We start from the raw sequence: 19,761 nt of genomic DNA, 5'->3' as shown, positions 1-19,761 counted from the left end.
CAGTGCTTGGCTCTAAAAGCGGGCGGCCCTCCCTCTGCGAGGCGGAGCTGGCGAGGAAGGCAAAGCCGAAGGAAGTGAAGTCAAAGCGCGTTGAGCTGAATCCGCCTGGAGGGAGAAAGAAAGACACAGAGAGAGAGGGGCAGACGCCGAAGAGGACACTCGGGCTTGTTTATCTCCTTCAAATATAGTAAGTGCATTCTGGGAACTGTTGTTTCAGTCCCTTGTTTTGTGTGAATGTTGCGATTTTGCTTTAGTTTTCAGGTGGTGCCAAAGTGCATCAATGCTGCGTTGGAATTTAGCAGAGTTTGTGTGTCTTTGGAGTTCATTTGCCTTCTGTTATTCTGTCCTTGGTTTGGGCGGGGATGAAAAAGGCGCGTTTTCCCTTTTTGTGCCTTTTTATTCATTTATTTTCTATATTTATATGCCGCCCTTCTCACCCCGAAGGGGACTCAGAGCGGCTTACAAATTAAATTTACATACAATATTATATTATTGGCATAGTTTTTTCTTTTCGTGTCAGGAGCAACCGGAGTTGCTTCTGGAGTGAGAGAATTGGCCGTCTGCAAGGACGTTGTCCAGGGTGTTTTGATGTTTTACCATCCTTGTGGGAGGCTTCTCTCATGTCCCCGCATGGAGCTGGAGCTAATAGAGAGAGCTCATCCGCGCTCTCCCCGAGAGCTCTCTCTTTCCAACAAACCTCACAACCTCTGAGGATGCCTACCTTAGATGTGGGCGAAACGTCAGGAAAGAATGCTTCTGGAGCATGGCCATACAGCCTGGAAAACTCACAGCAACCTTTGGGATAGATAGAATGAAAGTTTTGATTGCAGAGAGCTGTCTGTCTATGTATATACACACACATACACAAAAAGCATACAGAAAAACAGGAGTGCCTGCCTATGTGGCATTTATTTTGCAAAAAAAAAAATTAAACACATAGAATTAAAACATTTTCAGTGCTTTAGGTAGCATATAAACAGGCATGGACAAACGTAGGCCCTCCAGGCATTTTGGACTTCAACTCCCACAATTCCTAACAGCCGGTAGACTGTTAGGAATTGTGGGAGTTGAAGTCCAAAATGCCTGGAGGGCCAAGGTTTTCCCATGCCTGATACAAAATTTACAAAATAATGCATGGCAATCAGTTCTTGAAAGCATATTTGAAGCCAAGCACTAGAATGCATTCCTGTATTTCTGGTTGCCTTTGGAGGATCCAAAAGATTTGACCACTTGTCCTTTTAATACCATTTTGGTGGCTAGATAAAACCTATTACCCAATTTTTTGTTTTTAATGTTACTTGCTAACTAACCCCTTAGCTAACTGATTGCATCATGAGTGGTTTGCCGAGTGAATGAATGCTTGCAGATAGTTCAGAGCTGCATTTAAGGACACCGTTCTCCCATTTCTCTCCTAATATTGCCTGTTTAGAGAACACAAATAAATGGGCAACATTCTTTGAATTGTTGTGGTTTTGTTCCCCTTCGCATGGAAGAAGTGTCTGTAAAGAGCTGGGCTCCACCGCTGTTGCTTTCTGTCTGCATTTGTCTGGCTCTCAGTAGTGATTCAGGATTCATGTATATCGGGGGGGGGGGGGGGGGATGTGTGGTTTTTAGATGTTGATGGGATGCTGAACTCACATAAGCCTTGGCCAACAGAGCCAATAATAATAATAATAAAATAAAACTTTATATTCTACCACCATCTCCCCGAAGGGACTCGGGGGGGGGGCTCATAAAATACCTCCAAAGTGCTGCACACATAGAATAGGTAAAGGTAAAGGTTTCCCCTGACGTTAAGTCCAGTCATGTCTGACTCTGGGGGTTGGTGCTCATCTCCATTTCTAAGCTGAAGAGCCGGCATTGTCCGTAGACACCTCCAAGGTCATGTGGCCGCATGACTGCATGAAGCGCCGTTATCTTCCTGCTGGAGCGGTACCTATTGATCTACTCACATTTGCATGTTTTCGAACTGCTAGGTTGGGAGAAGCTGGGGCTAACAGTGGGAGCTCATTCCGCTCCCCAGATTCGAATCTGCGACCTTTTGATCCGCACATAGAATACACAACATAAATTTACACAACAATTTCACCGAAAATGTCACATAAGATTTAAAATTCTATAAAACGCAGCAGTACCTGCGGATAAAAATGGCTATCTTCAAGTATCAATCCAAGATGCCGAAGTGAAGCAATCACTAAGTAATTGAGTCTAATCACTAAAATTCTAATCAAGGTCAAAGGTCTCTTTAAAAAGCCATGTTTTCAGATTAGACTGAAAAACTTGGAAGAGTGGGAGCTAGCCTAATCTCTCTAGGGAGGGAATTCCAGAGCTGGGGGGCCACCACCGAGAAGGCCCTCTCTCTCATCACCACCAACCGCACTTGGGACGGAGGTGAGACCGAGAGAAGGGTTTTCCTGGCAGATCTCAGAGCCCACACGGGTTCATAGAAGGAGATGCGGTCATGAAGATAGGTTGGAGCCGAAGCATATAGAGCTTTATAGGTAATAACCTGTACTTTGAATTGGGCCCGGAAGTTTGTCGGCAGCCAGTGGAGCTGCTTTAATAGGGTTGTAGTATGCTTCCTATAGCTAGCACCAGTTAGTAATCTGGCTGCCGATCTTTGCACAAAGTGCAACTTCCGGACCGTCTTCAAAGACAGTCCCATGTAGAGTGCATTGCAGTAGTCCATTCTAGATGTAACTGAGGCATGGACCACCCTGGCCAAGTCAGGCTTTTCAAGATACAGCCGCAGCTGTGCAAAGGCCTTCCCAGCTACTGCTGACACCTGAGCTTCAAATGTCAGCGATGAATCCCAGAGAACACCCAGACTAAGGACCTGTGTCCTCACAGGTAGAGCGCAGGTTGCCTCCTTAAACCCTGATCGGCCTTGCGACTGACCAGGAGGACTTCTGTCTTGTCTGGATTAAGCCTCAGTTTGTTGGTCCTCATCCGGTCATTCACAGCTGCCATTCTGGGCTTCCTGGATTTGCAGAACCTAGGGGCAACCACCGAGAAGACCCTAATCCACATCCCAGTTAATCCCAGTAGAGAGGACACACAACTCCAAAACTCTGGTACTGAGGGCTGATCGAAGTTGCCGGTCAAAGTTGCAATCGGGAGATCTTGGAGGAATGTTGTTCTTAGGGTTGCTGTAAATTTTACTCATGTATCACACATCTTTTACTATGAAAGATAACATGGATGGAATTTTGAAGTGAGGTTCAATACTGGAAAGTGTAGTACACCTCTCTGTTCTGTGTTTTGCATACAAGCATGTGAAAGGGAGTTTTTCACAACACAATAGTGTTCTCAAACACAGTACTGTACTATCTGCAAAATTAAAGTTTCTCTGGAAAATGCTATTTTTTTCTGCGTCAACCCTGCTTTTGTCTTTTTAGCTTCATTTTAATGACATTTCTTCCTACTACCTGGGTATGACAGCATGTTCAGACTCATATGTAAAATGTAGATTAAGTCCTGCCAAGTTTGAGGGGAAGGATAGAGATTTTTTTTTTTTCTGTGCCAAATCTTCCTTTTATCTCGTGTCATATAGTGCTGCCTTCCTAACCCATATTAGAAGCCTTAGTGATGGGGAAAAGAGGTGCTCTGCAGCAGTAAAACTCACGTCTTTTTGTGTCTGAGGTTGTTCAGCTTGTAAAATGAATGTTATTTTGGTGATGCTATGATATTATTAAAAGAATAATTAAAAATATGTCTTTGGTGCCTTTGGGCTGTGTCCTTAATAAGGTTAGTGAAGCCTCATATTTCCCCTTTAATTGAAGGCATGCATTTCTTGTAACCAGGGGATTGGTTTGGGTGAGGATAGACATGATTCATCATTTGACCTGGGTCAGGAAGTATTCTGGCTAAACACACATTAATGTGTGTGTCTACTCCATCCCAATTCTTTGAGGGATATTTTAAATGCAAATAAATTACAGTACAACCCCCCTCCCTTCCAAGGAGATATATCCTTGGACTTTGTGTAGATACCCAACATAGCAGGTATCTGCACACCCCATTGAAATGGGGGACTTCCAGCCTGAAAATATCAGAGGTGTACTGGAAGATCTGGACAAAATGCCTAGAGATTAATTTTTTGGTCAGATATGGATGAATGAAACTAGAAATACTGGTTGCACTGCATTAATTTTTGTTACGTTTGAATATTGAGTGTTTTTTTTAGGTTTTGCACTCCTTGGGTATGTTGCTTTTGTATATGATTGTTCTATTAATTGGGTTTTGGAAAACTTGTTATCTAGATTCTAAGAATGAATCGAATTTTAAATTCTATTAAACAGCTTTTATATTCTTTGTTTTTCTTCCTGTCCAGTGTTTGTTTTTTTCTGTCATTTTACTTGTGTAGGGGAGCAGCTTTCTGCTAATTACCTCATGCCGTAGGTACTAATTTTAGCAGCATGTAAAGTTAGTATTTACTGCATGAGGTAGTTAGCGAAATTTTGGTAGTAAGTCACTTCAGGGGATTTATCAATTTGATAATTTCAAGCAACACTTGGTGCCACTTTGTGTATCTTTACAGATGTGAAATTTTGGAAAATATTGAAACCATAATGAAACAATATTTGCCATTTGTCCAGAACGTTTTTGAGCATTGAGGATCCCCTCACCGCCACATTATGCATTTCTAAGTAGGTGTTTAACAGCACTGAATTGTTTGAAAAAATCTCTTAGACTTCTGTTTCTTGCAGCTAGCTGTTAATAATAATAATATTAATAATAATAATAATAATAATAATTCTTACCCACCTCTCTTCACGGCTCGAGGCCATTTGCAACATTGCTAAAACACATACAAAATACATTCGAGTATAAGCTGACCCGAATATAAGCCAAGGCACCTAATTTTACCAGAAAAACCTGGAAAATTTTAATGACTCGAGTATAAGACAAGGGTGGGAAATGAAGCAGCTATTGATAAGTTTCAAAAATAGAAATAGATACCAATAAAATTACATTAATTTAGGTATCAGTATGTTAAATGTTTTTGAATATTTACATAAAACTGTAATTTAAGATAAGACTGTCAAATTCTGATTACCTATACACTCAAGTGTAAGCCGACCCAAATATAGGCCAGCCAGGACTCTCACTCGAGTGTAAGACAAGGGGGGCTTTTTCAGCCATAAAAAGAGTAGATACGGTAATCAGAACACATGATCATATGATCAGAATAACATATTAAAAAATTTTCATAAAATACATATTAAAATACACAAAACAGACATAGAATGGAGTTTTAAAATTTGTCATTCAAACTGCTGTTAGTCTGTTTATCATGTAGGTTGAGAAAATCCAGCTGAGAGTTTATTATGAGGGTTTACTTTTGATTCCTGAACTGGCAAATGTTGCTTTTGCAGGTGTGTTGTTGACTTCTTAATAAATCTGACCTTTGATGCTTGAGTTATTTGTTGAGCCAAACGTATATGTCTTCTGAGCTGTGACTATTATTCTGTGGTATGTGGTGATGGTATTTTGTAGATAACTCTACTTAAATTATTTTTAAAATGTATCATGGCTAAAACATTTCTCATACGTGAGTTTTAAGGGGGCTTGTAAACACTTAAATAGAACAATGACAATAGATCATGGCAGGAAGATAAAAAATATCAACATGAAAATGGTTAAGGATCATTGTAAAGTAACCCTGGCTTCTAGATACAGCTTGTTTTCAGATATATGAAGATATCATTTAAGGCAGCTAACAGCAACAAAAATCAATATAATTACAATACAGTAACAGAAGTTAAAATAAGTAATAAGACCCCAAAACAACAGTGGCAATAATAATAATTATAATAATACAGTAGAGTCTCACTTATCCAAGCTAAACGGGCCGGCAGAAACTTGGATAAGCGAATATCTTGGATAATAAGGAGGGATTAAGGAAAAGCCTATTAAACATCAAATTAGTTTATGATTTTACAAATTAAGCACCAAAACATCATGTTATACAACAAATTTGACAGAAAGAGTAGTTCAATACGCAGTAATGTTATGTAGTAATTACTGTATTTACAAATTTAGCACCAAAATATCACAATGTATTGAAAATATTGACTACAAAAATGCGTTGGATAATCCAGAACCTTGGATAAGCGAGTCTTGGATAAGTGAGACTCTACTGTAATAATAATTTTATTTCTTACCCGCCTTCTGTCATGGCTTAATAACTTTTTTTTTGTACCTCGCCTCCATCTCCCCGAAGGGACTCGGGGTGGTTTACATATAGCACAAGGTGCCTAAAATAATACATAAAATAAACTCACAGTACAATACAAAATAAAACCACTAGTATATAAAACAACAATGTGAACTCAGAACAGCGCCCAATAGCCTATAGTGTCATCTGTCGTAATAACATGGCCAATTTGAGGCGGATTATAACATAGCTAAAAACACAATCATTATATGAAAGACACATATTAAAACATATTTCTACAAAATACATATATTAAAATACAAAGAAAAATATAAAAATATAGAAAAGATAAAAAATAAAGGTAACACAAGACACATGTTTAAAATTAATACTTATAACTGACCAGTAAAAGGAGTAAGAAAATCCCAGCAGGCTCAGATTCTTTAACACCTGACCCCTAAAGTTTTTCTGAAAGTTTCACAGAGCATGTGAAGACCAAGAAAGAAGAGCTTCTATATTTTGATTCCTCGCAATAAGCAGTCTGCATGCTCACTCACCTCAAGTGGTGGTGATACATACGGTGCAAGCCTCATTTGAGAATTGGGAAGTATAATCCTGGCAAAAGCATTTGTATAGCTCTTACATCTGTTGAGTAGCAGCAATAAAGTGAACAGGAAATATTGTAAGTAAACAATCCTTTGGAGGTTACATATTTATAATTCTATGCACTATTTGATGAATAATTGTGCAATAGTGAATTGCATACACTTGTAGATCTGTGAAACATGGGGATAGTAAGTAGGTAGTAGGACAGACAGCAAGGTAATTTGTGTCTCAAGACTGCTTCTGTTTATTAACAACTTTCTAGTGAATCTTTACTTCCCAGATTGTCAGCCCCTTGTACAATGCTTTGTGTTTATAAAACACTGATAGTATATAATACATTTTTTTCATTAACCTACAAGCTATGGTTTTATTCCTGTATTTCAGATGTGAGGGTTGAGACTGGGAGTGTAACTTTTTCAGAGCCACCAGGGAGTTAATGGTTGAGATGTGATTCAAACCAGGGAGTTCCCAGTTTGAATTCTTAGCTGCTCACACTCTCTAAGTCTGTCTGAAGAGAGACTTGCTTTAACTACATTTTGTCTTATGCTACTATAAAACTGAGTCCTTGTGACTCACAAATGATTTCTCCCTTAAGATTTCATTAAAAATAAAAAACCCATTATTTTAATATATTTTACACTTTTATCTCACTCTTCCGTAAAGGTGCACAGGAGCAATGTACAGATTGAGCTTGCATTTTATCTTTACAATAGCTGAGGTTAGTGATCTTCATGACTGAGCAGGAATTTGGATCAAGGTCTCCTCAATTCTAGTCCAGTACTCTAATCACTACAGCATGCTGTCCAGATGTAAATCTATTTCTGAATTATGGTAAGCTTACTTGGATTTCTATAAGGTGGCGCAACGGGTTAAACCTTTGTGCTGGCTGGACTGCTGACCTGAAGGTTGAGTTGCTGACCTGAAGGTAGCCAGTTAGAATCCGTGAGACAGGGTGAGCTCTTATTTGTCAGCTCTAGCTTGCGGGAACATGAGAGAAGCCTCCCAGCAGTATGATAACACATCCAGGTGTCCCCTGGGCAACATCTCTGTAGACGGCCAATTCTCTCACACCAGAAGCGCCTCCTGGGATTTGTAGTTTGATGAGGCACTAGAGCTCTCTGTCTGAGAATTCTAAATACTTCTTCCTAAATTGCAATTAAACATCTAATGAATTGATTTTCTACCTGTCAGCTTTCTTCACTCTACCATATACTGAAATTGTAGCTGATGACATATCTCCTATAAATTTGTCTGATCTCTTTTTAAGGGATTCCATGCTGGAAGCGTTGCCACATCTTTTAGTAGCAAAGTCCTACCTGACTTCTTAAAGTTTCAGGTGTTTTTTTAACCAGCAGAGCATGGTGGTAACTGGTGATCTTCCACTTGAAATGTCTTTTGGAGAGAAGAAAGTGCAAGGTAGCTAAAAGCTTCCCATCTAGTCTTTGGCTTTTTCTGAAAAATATTTCATGTATCTACATGCCAAGGCTTTCATTATTCCGAAATGACAGCGCAACATCTTGCTCACTTAAAAACTCCTCTTTCCTCAGCAGGCAACCTAAGAATATTAGTTGATTTCCTGGGGGACTTAGGTTTAAAAACTCCCTTGCACACATAGTATGAATGACAAGAAAACTTAATTTCCTTCCATCTTGAAAGTGAAACCTTATCTTTACCTTCCCCTACAGTAGTATCTCATGAAGATTTCAACTACTGGTTTGAGGTTGGACAACACTTCTGTAGACCAGGGTTTGAATGTCTGCTCAGCCACTGGATGACCTGGGCAAGTCACACACACAGCCCTGAAAACGCTGTGATAGGTCTTCTTCCTTAGGCTTGCCAAAAGTTGGCAGCACATAACCACTCAATAATTGTACTGCCTTCTCTCTTCATCCTATTTTCCTGTTATTGTTTCTTATCAGTTCTTTGTACTGTAGTGAGCACATAATAATAAGTTTCATAGAATCATAGAATTGGAAGAGACCCTGTGGGCCATCCAGTCCAACCCCCTGCCAAGAAGGAGGAAAATCACATTCAAAGCACCCCCGACAGATGGCCGTCCAGCCTCTGTTTAAAACCACCAAAGAAGGAGCCTCCACTCCACTCCGGAGCAGAGAGTTCCACTGCTGAACAGCTCTCACAGTGAGGAAGTTCTTCCTAATGTTTGTCAGAAATATTAAAAATTAACCCGGTTTTTTTAATTACAAAAAATGTGAGTCAAGTACTGAAAGAGTTAAATAAGCTAGTGGAGAGGAGAGTGAGTAGGCCCAAGGAGAGTGAGTAGGCCCAAGTCTGTTAGAGTTAGTGGGCCAAAGCTAGTGTCATCCTGAAGAGTGAGAATGCCTCAGTGTGAAGAAGGCCTAGTGTCAGGAAACCTCAGTGTGAGAAAGGCCTCATGTGTGAGAAGGTCTGGTGTGTAAAGCTTTGTGTGTGAGGCTCCTGTGTGAGAAGCTTTGGTGAGAAAGAAGCCCAGCATGGAAGCAAAGATGGAAGTATAAAGAACTTTATCTTCATTAATGGAAACCTTGTTTTTGTAAATAGTGTAACCATATTATTTTGCTATAAAGAAATATACAGTGTTACAGTGTTATCTCTTCCCTAAGGAAGAGATAACACTGGTCTGTGTGTTTTTGTCCTTTCTATCACTTTTGGCTACTGGTGCTGGATTGTGCTGCTGCTGATAAGATTTTTTGATATACATTTATGGGAAGAGTCTTTTGTTAATAAGCCCACTCTCTCAGGTGGAATCTCCTTTCCTGTAGTTTCATGTTCTGCATCCTAGTCTCCAGGGCATCAGAAAACATTTTTTCTGTATAAAATATATACAGTATATATTTTCAGATAAATTAATAGCATCTTAGGTCTTGAACAGGCAGTGTCGCCACTGAGTGTGCTTTCAAGTTGCCTATCAACTTATGGCATTCTTTTTTAAATGACTATTCAGAATTTTCTTTTAGTGTACATGACAAAAAGTAGCCATATTGATTTAACAATAGAATCCCTAACAGAAAAAAAGTTTAAAGAACGTCACTTAACCATGTCCGACTTTAGCAACAAACTACACGTCCTCTTTCAAAAAGGATAATGCCAGAATCTCATGAGGAGGCTCCCATGGATATCCTTATATATTGCATATTCTTATTAGGTATACAATAAAATTAAGCTATGTTTGTTCAAAATAATTTGCTATCTTCCATCCTTTGGTTAGCTTTCAGTTGCGAATGAGTTTTTGGCCAGTGCAGTTAACCAAACTGGTTGACCATGGACAAATTGTTTAGCACGTGCCTCCAAGAGCAGATTTCATAAGTCATTCCTAGGCAAGGAATCCTCAGAGGTAGTTTTGCCAGTTTCTTCTTCTGAAATATTTTCTACAGCACCTAGTATATTCACTGGGAGTCTCCCATTCCTGCTTAACTTCTAAGATCAGATGGATACCTTTAGGGTATTTAGGTATTTCTCCACTACAATGGAGAATTTGCTTGTCCATGAATTATCTACATATCTCAGTATTATTATTTTTTTACCAGAAGTGGGTAAAGTGCAGCCCATGGGCCATATCCAGCTCCCAGAGTCAAAGAGAGATATTTATGCATGCATGGATCCAAGTGTAGTTTTTGCAGGTGTGAATATTGTTGTTAATAATCAAGTAGTTAAATTTAGAAAACAAAGCATTTGATTTTTCACTGAAAAATGCAGTAGCAGTTTTTTTATTCTGCTCTTTTGATTTTGTTGTTCCTCTTTGTTTTTGTTTCTCCAAAATATTTACTACAGCATAGAATCTGATATCAGGCAAAATTTAAATACAACATTTTGGGAAATTACATGTATTCATCCTCTTCTCTTATGCCACACTATTCTGCCCTGTTGTAAAACATTTTTTTAACTTTGCTAAAGCAAAACATTAATCCATTCCTGTAGAGGGAGCTTCAGGCCTGTTGAACTCCCAAGCTTGGGCAACCTGCCTGCATATATTTGCATTGATTGATATTTTTTTTTGTTTTTTCCCCCTGTAATGGCTTCTTTAGAACTTTTGGGATGTTACAATTTTCTGAAATGGATTTTAGTTAGTGTTAGAGGTCATCTTTCTTTTGTAGTATGATTTTAAATATCTTTGTCAGATAAAAAAGCCATCGTAGCTTGCATGATATTTTGTGCTTTAGTTGGTCCAATAAAGGTATCCATGGTTTTTGGATTCTTTATTTTGTTATAACTTTTGTTATAACATTTGTAATTCTTTTACAGGTAGACGACCTATACTCTGTGAAGATAAAAGATAATCCAGTTGCCTTTCAACCGCTATGATGAATCAGGTGGTGCCTTATTTTCAAATATGTGCTGCATTTATCTTTTAAAGTCATGTCTAATTCATGTCTAATTCATTTGAAACATCTTTTGTTGATGTTTAACCAAAAAAAAAAAGTAACAATCAGGTCAGATGAGTTTTCCTAAGTAAACAAAGCATTTTGAGCTTTTCAGAGACCACTTGAAGGCTGCTTCCAAAATGCACCCAGGGATAACTTTTACCTCCACTACCCTCTATTTTTCTTATGATTCCATTTGGGTAGCCAGACTTATAGTCTTGGTTTTTTGTTGTTTTTTTTTACATGGTGGGTGGGGATTTGGTGAGCTTCTCTGCTTTCCTCTCAGCTTTGGTGTTTGTGTACGCTCAGCCTGTTGTAGGCAGGCATTGGCTACAACAGAATCCTTTTCTTTCCTAGTACAAGTTTTACTAGAGTGTTTACTACAGATACACTGCTGCAGTCCTGCACTGAAGGACTGTTTTTCCAGCTCCCCTTTACCATCTTCCCAGTGCCAATAAAGTAAAGGTAAAGGTTTTCCCCTGACGTTAAGTCCAATCGTGACCGACTCTGGGGGTTGGTGCTCATTTCCATTTCTAAGCCGAAGAGCCAGCATTGTCCGTAGACACCTCCAAGGTCATGTGGCCGGCATGACTGCATGGAGCGCCGTTATCTTCCCCTGGGGTGGTAAGATGCAATTCTCTCCCTTCTTCTCTTCAACATCTACGTTAGACCCCTTGCTAGTTTGGTTCGGAGTTTCGGCCTAGACTGCTATCAATATGCGGACGACACCCAACTCCTTCTGCGCTTGGAGCCTGGAGCAACGTCAATACCAGACAATTTCACCTTATGTCTGGAGGCTCTGTCGAACTGGCTACGTGCTAGTAGACTGAAGGTGAACCCGGCGAAGACTGAGATTCTCTGGCATGGCCGCTCGACTGGTCTGACCCACTTGCTACCCACCTTCGATGGTGCTGCCCTATCTCCTTCGCCCACCGTTAAGATCCTGGGTGTCGTTTTAGATTCGCAGCTGACAATGGAAGCTCAGGTCGCTGCTGCCAGCAAACAGGCCTTTTACCACCTACGACAAGCGAGGCAACTGGCACCCTATCTCTCTGTTGAGGCTCTGGCAACAGTCATCCATGCCACGGTCACGTCTAGGCTGGACTATTGCAACGCCCTGTATGTTGGGCTTCCGATGTCCACGACCCGAAAGCTCCGTATTGTTCAGAATGCGGCAGCCAGGCTACTCACAAGAACACCCATGAAATGCCACATAACACCAGTGCTGCAGCATCTGCATTGGCTTCCAACTGATTACCGTGGTCTATATAAAATGCTAGTTCTGACTTTTAAAACTCTTTACGGCCAGGGCCCATCGTATCTTAGGGACCGTCTCTCCTTTTCCCATCATCGGAGGTCACAACGACCATCCCAACGAGACTTACTCTATGTACCAGGTCCTAGAGAAGTGCACTTGGAGAGGACCAGGCGCAGAGCTTTTTCTGTTTCTGCCCCTGCCTTATGGAATGCCTTGCCGCCCTATATGAGAGCCATGCGTGAGTTAGGGCCTTTTACCCTAGCACTCAAGACCTGGCTCTTTACTAGAGCTTTTAATCTATTTTAATTTTTTAATCAATATTTGTATGTATGTATTTTTATCCTTTACAATTTTATCTTGTAAATCGCCTAGAGCATCGTGGATGGAGGGCGATTAATAAGTAATTAAATGATGATGATGATGATGCATGTTTTGGAACTGCTATGTTGGCAGGAGTTGGGGCTAACAGCGGGCCCTCATTCCGCTCCCGGGATTTGAACTTGGCACCTTTTGATCTGCAAGTTCAGCAGCTCAGCGCTTTAACGCACTGTGCCACCAGGGGCCCCAGTACCAGTGCCAATACTGCTAAAAAAAATCCAGCTAAAAAGAGGATAAGAAGTAAAAGGACTGGGAGCATGTAGAAATTGCTTTCTAACAAAAGAGTAGTAGACATGCTATTTAAATTAAGTTGTTCCCTTTTACAATTGATTCAGTAACCGTTTCCTAGCAATACATGCTTATGTTTCCTTTGTTGCCAGAATTCCAAATTTGTTCTGACTTTTTAAAAATGTGTGTCCCTACTTCACTCAGGTTGAAAGGAACGACTGGCCGGATACATCTACTTCCGTCCTTCTCTACTCCTTCCTGCAGCACTCCAGGGACTGCACCTTTGTTTCAGACCTTAATTGTTTGAAAAATGAGTTATTGGTTTCCAGAATAAGTGATGATGATGATGATGACGAACTTCAGACAGATGGGAATAGATGTGGGAGATTCCAGGCCAGAGAGGAAGGTAAATATCGACTTTAGTCTTCCACCCTGCAGCTTTGAAGGCAGTCCTGGGTCCTCCAGCAGAAGAAAATTGGCTTTCTTTCCTCATAGAGGGAGCCCTGAGAAGGTGCACCCAGTGATGCTAATGTATGGGGGGGGGGGGGGTGTATGGCGAAAACATGCATTATTGTATGTCTGGCAGGTAATGCTTTTCTAGCACAAGGATGAGCTAGTATGCAATTTTACATTATTCTGAAGAGTTTAACCTCAGTGAACATCTGTGACATTACAGAAAAACAAAGGATGCAGTATTTATTTGGGGAAGGCTTTGTTTTTCATTAGTTGGGGGTGAGGGGAGATTTAGTTACTTACTGTTACTATACTGTCATCCCATCATTCTTGTTAAGTGATGATACCTGGTTTTCTCTTTCTCCCATCTCTGTACCCATACTTTCCTCACAACTGGCTGAGGTACACTAGATTGAGAAATGGAGTCTGAGCAAAACACTGGTCCTAAACAATTGTCCTGACCATGCCACCCTCAGGATCTCTAACATATCTTATGTGGCTCCCTTCTTGGACATGCATCCCCATGCTGGCTTTGTCCTTTTCGGAAGGGAAGGGAAAGAGAGGCTTTCATTCTCCTTTAACCCTCTTTTCTCCAATCGTGTATTCTGGTGCAGTGCCTGATGAAGAAATTTTCCGGATTATCGGAGCTCAGCTGGCTGAAATCGGGGATAAGCTGACTGCTGAGATTGAGACATCAGTCATACAGAATCTGGCACAGCATTTTAGGAGAGAGAACATGTCCAAAGAGGTGAGGGAGGAAGATTTGTAAACCACTGTTTAAGGTCAAAACACAATGAAACTCCCTAACAGTGACACCCCACATCCTCTCCCAATGCAAGGCAGAAGGGAATCTATAAGGACTGTAAAGTAGTCAGCAACTGGAAAGTGGCTCAATAGAGGAGAGCCTTGAGTGTCTTAGGCAGATGGTGGTGTGGTTGTGATACAGGAAAGGAATGCAACCGGGCTCAGGGTGAACTTCAGCAAAGACAACATTAAATGGATTCCCGCTACGTTCTTCAGATTCCTAGTTATTTGAATGAATGCTAGTTTAATGCTGCATTAGAAAGATATACTTCCCAAATTAGGTTGAATCCCCGGGTGGTGCTTGTACCTGCTGATCTACTGTGAAGTGAGGATGCTTCATGGTTGGAACTTGGTCTTTGAAGGTTTGAATATTTTGCTGTCATTCTGCTTTTTGAATCTTTTGTATTTATGTTAATATTACTAGATCAAAATTATAAACCACACTTTAAATTTGTTGTTGCTGTTAAACTGCCATGGGCTCTCATGTCTCTGTGACCTTAGGTTGGGGAAAATACAGGTTATATTTGTGACACAATTGCAACATTTCAGAAATATGTTTTCCTAATGTTTCCTCAGGTGATGACGATGCAAATATCTCACGTTGTGCAGGAACTTGTGAGAAAAATGCCCTTAGACATGGAGAAGGAGAAAGCTATGTTAGTGATATCAATGGCTTTGGCGAAGAAAGTAGTAAATAGCGTGCCTTCTCTTCTACAGCAAGTGTTCAATGCAACTGTGAACTATATCAACCAGAACCTCCATGATTATGTGAACAACCTGGCTCCTGAGGTGATTAAAATTAGAATGTAATGTTTAATATATACCCCTCCCCTGTCCCCGATCAGAGAAATAGCCTTAACATTGTTTTGAAGGAAGAGTTTGGAGGGATTGGTTATTTGTGTTCATGTGGCTTGACTACTAGCCTGTATTTTAGCAGGTAGATGCACAACCTTTTCAGTTGTTTGGATTGTGCAGATGTCTGTATCTTGTCTTGATCAATACATTTTTGTTAACTTTTGTCTGGGGAAATATCAGAAAAGGAAAAGAGGAATTATATTTTGAATTAATATAATTTGGGTGGACTAAATAATTGTCTTTTTCCTTTTTATCTCCTAGAGCTGAACAAATTGAACACAATACACCCGCCTACAAAAAAAAGGAAAAAAAGGTTTTTTTGTTTTTTAATAAGAAATGTTTTTAAGTGTCTTTTTAAAGAGGACTTGGCATTGTGAAGTGTTTGCGATTTTTATCTGTAGAAGTCATATGCATTCCCCGACTCCTCCTACTTTAATGTGCCTATTCTTTTTCGTACCTGAAACACTTGATCCTGCTTTACATCCATCTCAGGAGGAGAATGGCAAATCAACTCTTGTTCTCAGGGGCAAAGTGATGTGTCCTATAGCAATAAGCTGCAGAAACTAATAGAAACAGTAAACATGATCGCTGTTTATCAACTTCATCAGAACACTTTGGATTAATAATGTGAACAATGTGACTGCAGTCCAACTGGATATACTTGACTCTCATACTACCTTTAATTGTACAGTGAAATACTTCTGCAAGTTACCTTGGAAAAGGCCTGTAAAGTTTAGCTTGTCTGGAGAGCAGTGCAAGCTCCGCATGTTGTGGCTGCCCCGAGATCACCTGCAAGGATCAGGTTCGCCCTGCAGATTCATTGGAAGTTGGCTTGAAATGAATGCATTTTATGCCCAGGTACAGGGAAATGGTTGTCACAGGTTCAAGTAATTTACCTGTTACTGATTGTGAACTCTTAAAAACAGGTTTTCCTATTTGCTTTTGGCTAAATTGTAAGCTTTAAAGTAGGGAGCATGGAGTGTGTTCTCCAGGGGCCAGATGTAGGTCTTTCGGTCTTTCAAGCAGAAGTAATACTTTATCCCATCCTTTGCAACTAGTACATCTTTTTAAAGCCAATAGAGAAGTCTGGAAATGAAAATCCATGGATGCTTTTGACTCCTCCGTTGTATTGTTTGCTCGATGCCCATCTGTAACTCTGTCTGTGGCCTTGGCTGGGAAAGGGCTGTTATCAAATGTTAGGGAAAACAAACTGAAAGTTTTTGTTCTTGTCTGAATGCTATATTTAGTTAGAAAATAATTACTCTTCAAGTTGAATGGGAGAAGACTGTGCTCTGTTTCATCTGTTTAAGGGATTTGGTTCATGAAATAATGTTCCTATTACTCTATAAAGAAAACCTCTGGAAGAACATGTGTGCTTGTCATAAAAGTTAGATTGGGCTGGACAGTGGGATATGGAGAAGGGCTCATCCTGACATGCACTTTTTGTCTTTCAAATTCAGCTGTTTTAAAGGCATTACCATTCCATGAGAGAGAGCTAATGTGGTGTAGTGCTTTGAGTGTTGAAATACAACTCTGGATACCAGGATTGAAATCCCTGTTCAGCCATGGAAACCCAGTGAGGAAGGCAAGGGCAAATCCCTTCTAGATGAATGATAGATTCTCCTTAAGCTAGATTCTCCTTAAGCTCACCATAAATCGGAAAACTTGAAAGCACAGTAACCCCACAAAGCCATAGGTACTGAACCCAAACGTTCTAGATGGTTCTCAAAGGTTCCATCAAAAATTAAATAATTTGACAATGGGTCTCAATTAGTAGTGCTCAGTGTGTGTCTTTCCCACATTATTAGGCCTAACTAAATTCTGGAATAATGTAAGTTTGTAATAATGTTTGTGCCATAAGACATAATTTGAATCTTTAGCTCTTTTTTAATGTATTAAAGGCTATACGTATTTGAAGCAGCAAAAAAATTATCAGCTCTCTTTAACACTAAACAAAAATGGCCTGAATGCTGTTGATACTTCTACCTAACGTATATTAATAGAATGTACCTATGTGTTGATTCACCATTCCTCAAATGAGATTAGCTAACAAAATTCCCATAATGGTTCACATTTAGGCAGATGTATAAAGTAGATGTGTCTGTCGAATTCAAAACAACCCCATGAATTTAATATGGCTTTCTTAGGTAAGGAATGCTTAGAGGATTTTGGCAGCAACTGGTGTTCGTTGGCAGTCTCCCAACCAAATATGAACTAGAGCTGAACCTGCTTAGCCTCCAAGATCAAACATCTGGTGCCTTTATGTATTTAGGCCCTGTGTTGAGATGGATAGCCAACCATTTAGAAATGTCTTTACAATGGAATAAAACTTAAATTTGTTACAGCTAGACTCCAGTTAACTTTTCTAGAAAGGCTGCTTTTATCACTGTTAAACAGAGAAAGGCAGTCATTCTGCTGTTTTCAGCAAAATGTAGGCTTAGTGTTTTGGCACAGCCATTTATCGTGCCTCTATTGTCTCTACTCTCCTGGTTATATCAAAGAAAGAACTAGAAGTACTTCTATCACATAAAAACTCCACACAGTTTTTCTTCAAAATTGGCTTTAATAAAGTGCAACTGGGACTAAAGGCATGGTCTTACAGAGCCTCCCTGTCCTCCAAGGAGGGGAGAAATACACACACCTCGTTCATTTATAAGCATAGGCAATGAAACTGGTGTTGACTCCATTTAACACTGGAAAATCGCTTTTGTTTCAATATCTCAAATGGCACAAAAGGTTTGAGACATTTCTGAAAATGCTCTTGCATAATGAACTGGAAGATTGCAGCTTGTTGCACTTCCTGGTTTTCTTCGGCAGCTACATGCCACTTTTAAACACAATTTGCTTATTGTTCAAAATCACCTGCTGCTTTAATGTTGGAATCTAATCAAACAGGAGGTGGAGAATGTGTGGCCTTTTACCTACTGGGCAGCAACTTCCATCAGCCATAATCGATAGCAAATGATTATGGGATCTGCAGTCCAACATGTTCACTGCCATTACATAGAAGCTTGCAAGATTTTTTCCTCCAAAGTATATGAACGTGTAAAGTATACCATGTTCTGACATTTGTAAAACCAAACTTCAGGTTCTGAAAGGGGCTTGAACACCAGTAAGCGCATGGGCTACTTTACTTGGGGAAATCACACTGCTTTTTGTCTTTTGACCAACGAATGGAAGCTCTCATAAGTAGGGGAAAGGGATCTTGTAGCAGGAGAGTAAACTTAAGTCTACTGAAGCTATTTGGCATAGCTTCTGTAGACTTAAGTTTACTCTCCTGGATACTTTTGAACTAACACTAAATTGAGAAAATGGACTAGGTCTGCAAAAGTTTATGCTACCAACTTTATTCTGTTAGACTCTGTCAGATCCCTTTCCAGAACAATATTTCAGACTAATATGGCTATCTTTGAAGTAGGTGGACTTAGAGATCTGATTGCCTAGAGCTGGCTCTGCAGGTACTGGTGGACTTCAGGTCCTAGAGTCTAACCAATAATATTTCCAAAGCCAATTGGATTTATGCTCCCATCCTTAGTATTTCAGAGAATCTGGAGTATCTCTATGGAAGTACTCCAGATGTGGCCTCCGAGTCAGTGCACAAATCCATGTGCCTTAGTCCCTTTTAGCATTTTCATGATAGCAGCCACCCCCTTCAGCACCCTGTTTGAAACAGAATCTGATATTTTTCCTAAAGGCTCCTGCAGTGTTGAGCACCCTTGGAAATACTGTACTTCCTAGGTGTTCTGAGCATAGCCATGTGCCAGGCCACACTGCTTCCAAAGCCCTGTGAATAAGGTTAGAATAAGGTGGCTTTGTAAATTGTACAGGACTGGGTGAGAAATAAGTTACTTCCTAATGTTTCTGAGGTGTAGCTCGGTTTATTTCAGAGTAGTAAGTACAAGCTTATGAGGAACATAACCAACATTGTTTTAGAGGGATATACCTGAGTGACATTTTAGCTATTACTACTTACCAGGTTCTGAAATTGTTTCCTATAGAAGATTATTCTAATGAAGTTAATGTTGTAAGAGGCTACAAGTTAGATTCTTATTACCAAGTCTGCCAGGCAAAGAGATTTTGACACTTCAGACACTTTGGGTTTCAGCACTGAATAGTGTGCCAGTATTAAAGGTTTTGCGTATTTATGTGGCAGCTTTTCAGTATCTAGAATATAGACCAGGGATAGAATAACCTCCAGTAACTCTGTAATTCTCGCATCACCTTGCCACCAGCCAAGGTTTGTAGGACACATAGGCCAAATGTCTTCTATCCTCTAGACATTGTGGTGCAGACCTAAATACTCCCAACTACCAAAAACAGAAGTTAGAATTGTGGAGCTATGCAACTCCCAGCATTTCTTTGTATTAGTTACACTGGCTAGAGCCATTGGGAATGGCAGTCCAACATCATTTGAAGAGCCATCTGAAGCTTTGCTATAGGGGAACTCTGAAGTGTGATGTCCTTTAGTTTACCTGCTCAAATGAAAAGCTTTCAATGGCTGCAATCCCAAATCAGCCTGGCTTTGTGATCTTTGGTAGTCTAAAAACTATAAATATAAAAACAATGTGGTCATTTAAACACCCACGGGTGAAGGAAGCATGTTTTCCAGGAGGCTCTTTATTCTTTTAAGAGTTTGCTGACTGTATGTGGTTCTGAAAAAC

The 19,761-nt window shown here is 40.0% G+C and overlaps 1 protein-coding gene across 1 annotated transcript; it reads left to right on the top strand.

Annotated features, from left to right (window-relative positions):
• bid (BH3 interacting domain death agonist) lies at window positions 1-16,467 on the top strand. The gene is made up of 6 exons (XM_016993618.2): window positions 1-187; window positions 11,006-11,073; window positions 13,193-13,394; window positions 14,056-14,189; window positions 14,822-15,034; window positions 15,362-16,467. The coding sequence occupies exons 2-6, from the start codon at window positions 11,062-11,064 to the stop codon at window positions 15,365-15,367; spliced, it is 567 nt and encodes a 188-aa protein (XP_016849107.1). The 5' UTR covers window positions 1-187; window positions 11,006-11,061; the 3' UTR covers window positions 15,368-16,467.
• The last annotated feature ends 3,294 nt before the right edge of the window (window positions 16,468-19,761 follow it).

Source organism: Anolis carolinensis, chromosome 5 (genome assembly GCF_035594765.1).
Source record: "Anolis carolinensis isolate JA03-04 chromosome 5, rAnoCar3.1.pri, whole genome shotgun sequence".
NCBI classification, from domain to species: Eukaryota; Metazoa; Chordata; class Lepidosauria; order Squamata; family Dactyloidae; genus Anolis; species Anolis carolinensis.
This window is presented reverse-complemented; position numbering and strand designations above follow the sequence as displayed.

Excerpts from the sequence above, each read along its gene's own strand:
- bid (XM_016993618.2), top strand. Across the intron at positions 13,395-14,055 it reads ATTCCAGGCCAGAGAGGAAG|TGCCTGATGAAGAAATTTTC; the intron begins GTAAATATCGAC and ends ATTCTGGTGCAG. Across the intron at positions 14,190-14,821 it reads GAGAGAACATGTCCAAAGAG|GTGATGACGATGCAAATATC; the intron begins GTGAGGGAGGAA and ends ATGTTTCCTCAG.